Here is a 2,500-nt window from a genome sequence, read left to right as displayed (position 1 = left end):
TTTTTGGGGATAGAGGGACTTGAACCCTCACGATTTTTGAAATCGACGGATTTTCCTCTTACTATAAATTTCATTGTTGCCAGTATTGACATGTAGAACGGGACTCTATCTTTATTCTCGTCCGATTAATCAGTTCTTCAAAAGATCTATCAGATTATGGAGTGAATGGTTTGATCAATGAATATTCGATTCTTTCTTCAATATGGAATCAATTGACAACAATTCTTCTCTAGTATGTATACAGGTTTATCCTTCATCTTTTCTGAAGTTTCGATAGAAGGATTCCTCTACTAACGTAAGACAATCAACTCCATTCGTTAGAACAGCTTCCATCGAGTCTCTGCACCTATCCTTTTTGATTTTCGCTTTCTGAACCTTTGTTTGTTTTCGGAAAACGTGATTTGGCTCAGGATTGCCCATTTTTATTAATTCCAGGGTTTCTCTGAATTTGAAAGTTATCACTTAGTAAGTTTCCATACCAAGGCTCAATCCAATTAAGTCCGTAGCGTCTACCGATTTCGCCATATCCCCCTTTTTGAGATGAAAATCTCATTGTGATCTCGTTCCCCTTTTTCTTTCATTTATACCGGAACCGTTGAATTCATTAGATAGATGCCGATTACTGTCTCGAAAAAGTGTTTTCTCCTCTTTGTCTTTGATTTCTTGTCTATCTTCTTTCATCTTCTATATCTATAGGAGGCTTATATTCGGTCCAATCAAAAACGATTTTATCATTTCTGTATCGGCAATTCAATATAGGTGGATACATACGCTATACATCTGCCTCTCTTCCACTCATTTACCCATGAAATTTCGAATACTTGAACGGTCGATTCTTTTCATATTAAAAAAAAGAATATTTAATTGTGATAAAAAAGAAAAATGGAAATTCTATATCGCTAGATTAATCGTTATCTTCTATAATATTTAACAGTTATTTGAAATTCTATATTCTATTCTTTAATATATTAATATTCATTATGAATAGCGAATATGAATAGCTAAGAATTAAAATAGTATAATAGTGAATAGCAAAGATTCTAAGAGTTTATTGAATTCTTATACATGTCGAATTTATGTTATGTGAGCCTGCTTAGCTCAGAGGTTAGAGCATCGCATTTGTAATGCGATGGTCATCGGTTCGATTCCGATAGTCGGCTTTTCTCTATTTATTTTATTCTATGTTTTACATGATTGATAATGCATCTTTGAAATCAAAGAATATTGAAAAAAAAATGTTTTCCTCTTTTGGCGAAAGCCCTTGATTTATTATGTGATAGGAATTTCCAACTATCTAACGAAAAGAATCCTTTTCTTTTTCTATATATAGAATATAAAGATCTGGATATTTATCCAACTCATCTCATTATTCTTTAATAGAATAACTAAGTAAATTTCGCTTTATTTAGAATTTAGTTCATTTTTAGTTTAGGTTTATTCTGTAGAATGAAATTTCATCAATAAGAATTAATAATTAAATATAAATAAGAAGAAGGAGTCTTTATGTCGCGTTACCGAGGTCCTCGTTTCAAAAAAATACGCCGCCTGGGGGCTTTACCAGGGCTAACTAATAAAAGGCCCAGAGCTGGAAGTGATCTTAGAAACCAATCGCGTTCCGGGAAAAAATCCCAATATCGAATTCGCCTAGAAGAAAAGCAAAAATTGCGTTTTCATTATGGTCTTACAGAACGACAATTACTTAAATACGTTCGTATCGCCGGAAAGGCAAAAGGGTCAACAGGTCAGGTTTTACTACAATTACTTGAAATGCGCCTTGATAACATTCTTTTTCGCTTGGGTATGGCTCCGACTATTCCGGGAGCTCGCCAATTAGTTAACCATAGACATATTTTAGTCAATGGTCGTATAGTAGATATACCAAGTTATCGCTGCAAACCCCGAGATACTATTGCGGCGAGGGATGAACAAAAATCTAAAGTTCTAATTCAAAATTCTCTCGATTCATCCCCCCATGAGGAATTGCCAAACCATTTGACTCTTCAACCATTCCAATATAAAGGATTAGTCAATCAAATAATAGATAGTAAATGGGTCGGTTTGAAAATAAATGAATTGCTAGTTGTAGAATATTATTCTCGTCAGACTTAAACCTAACAAAAATAAAATCAACACTAATAAGAATAAGGAAGAATAAGGGTTCGACCCATTTTGCTCCCTTTCGGCGAAGTAAATTAACCTAAGGTTAAGATAAATAAGGGTTTGATCCGGATTTTTCTTCCATTTAGGTATCATAGACCGAGAGGGAGATTTTCATTCCTTGTCTACTCTACTCTTTTCTTTACACAGTATTTTCTGTACCACAGCCATTAGGAATAGAGAATCCATATCAAAGAAAGGTCTAACTGTTGGAATAGTCGTATCCATTGCTATTTGATCTATTGTGGTTAGTAAGATCGATGAATTAGGTGAAGGTACGGAAAGGAAAGAGAGGGATTCGAACCCTCGGTAAGCAAAAGCCTACATAGCAGTTCCAATGCTA

At 34.3% G+C, this 2,500-nt stretch overlaps 1 protein-coding gene and 3 non-coding genes across 4 annotated transcripts in view, besides 1 other annotated feature; 2 read left to right on the top strand and 2 right to left on the bottom strand. All coding sequences in view use genetic code 11, as the record gives it.

Moving 5' to 3' along the window:
* Window positions 1-2,500: part of a sequence feature (large single copy (LSC)) that runs on past both edges of the window.
* On the bottom strand, window positions 5-531 carry trnL. Its single transcript has 2 exons — window positions 497-531; window positions 5-54 (listed from the first exon to the last, which is right to left on the bottom strand). It is a non-coding gene; the product is annotated as a tRNA-Leu (tRNA).
* trnT lies at window positions 1,088-1,160 on the top strand. Its single transcript has one exon. It is a non-coding gene; the product is annotated as a tRNA-Thr (tRNA).
* Window positions 1,504-2,109, top strand: rps4 (ribosomal protein S4). The gene has a single exon. The coding sequence runs from the start codon at window positions 1,504-1,506 to the stop codon at window positions 2,107-2,109; it is 606 nt and encodes a 201-aa protein (YP_010495340.1).
* Window positions 2,441-2,500, bottom strand: part of trnS — an 87-nt gene continuing 27 nt past the window's right edge. Inside the window, exon 1 of the tRNA in view lies at window positions 2,441-2,500. This exon is cut by the window's right edge and continues 27 nt beyond it. This is a non-coding gene — a tRNA (tRNA-Ser).

The sequence above is a fragment of the chloroplast genome of Lactuca serriola (assembly GCF_051521515.1).
Source record: "Lactuca serriola chloroplast, complete genome".
Taxonomy (NCBI): domain Eukaryota; kingdom Viridiplantae; phylum Streptophyta; class Magnoliopsida; order Asterales; family Asteraceae; genus Lactuca; species Lactuca serriola.
The sequence above is the reverse complement of the archived record's forward strand: the minus strand, read 5'-3'. Positions and strand labels throughout refer to the sequence as shown.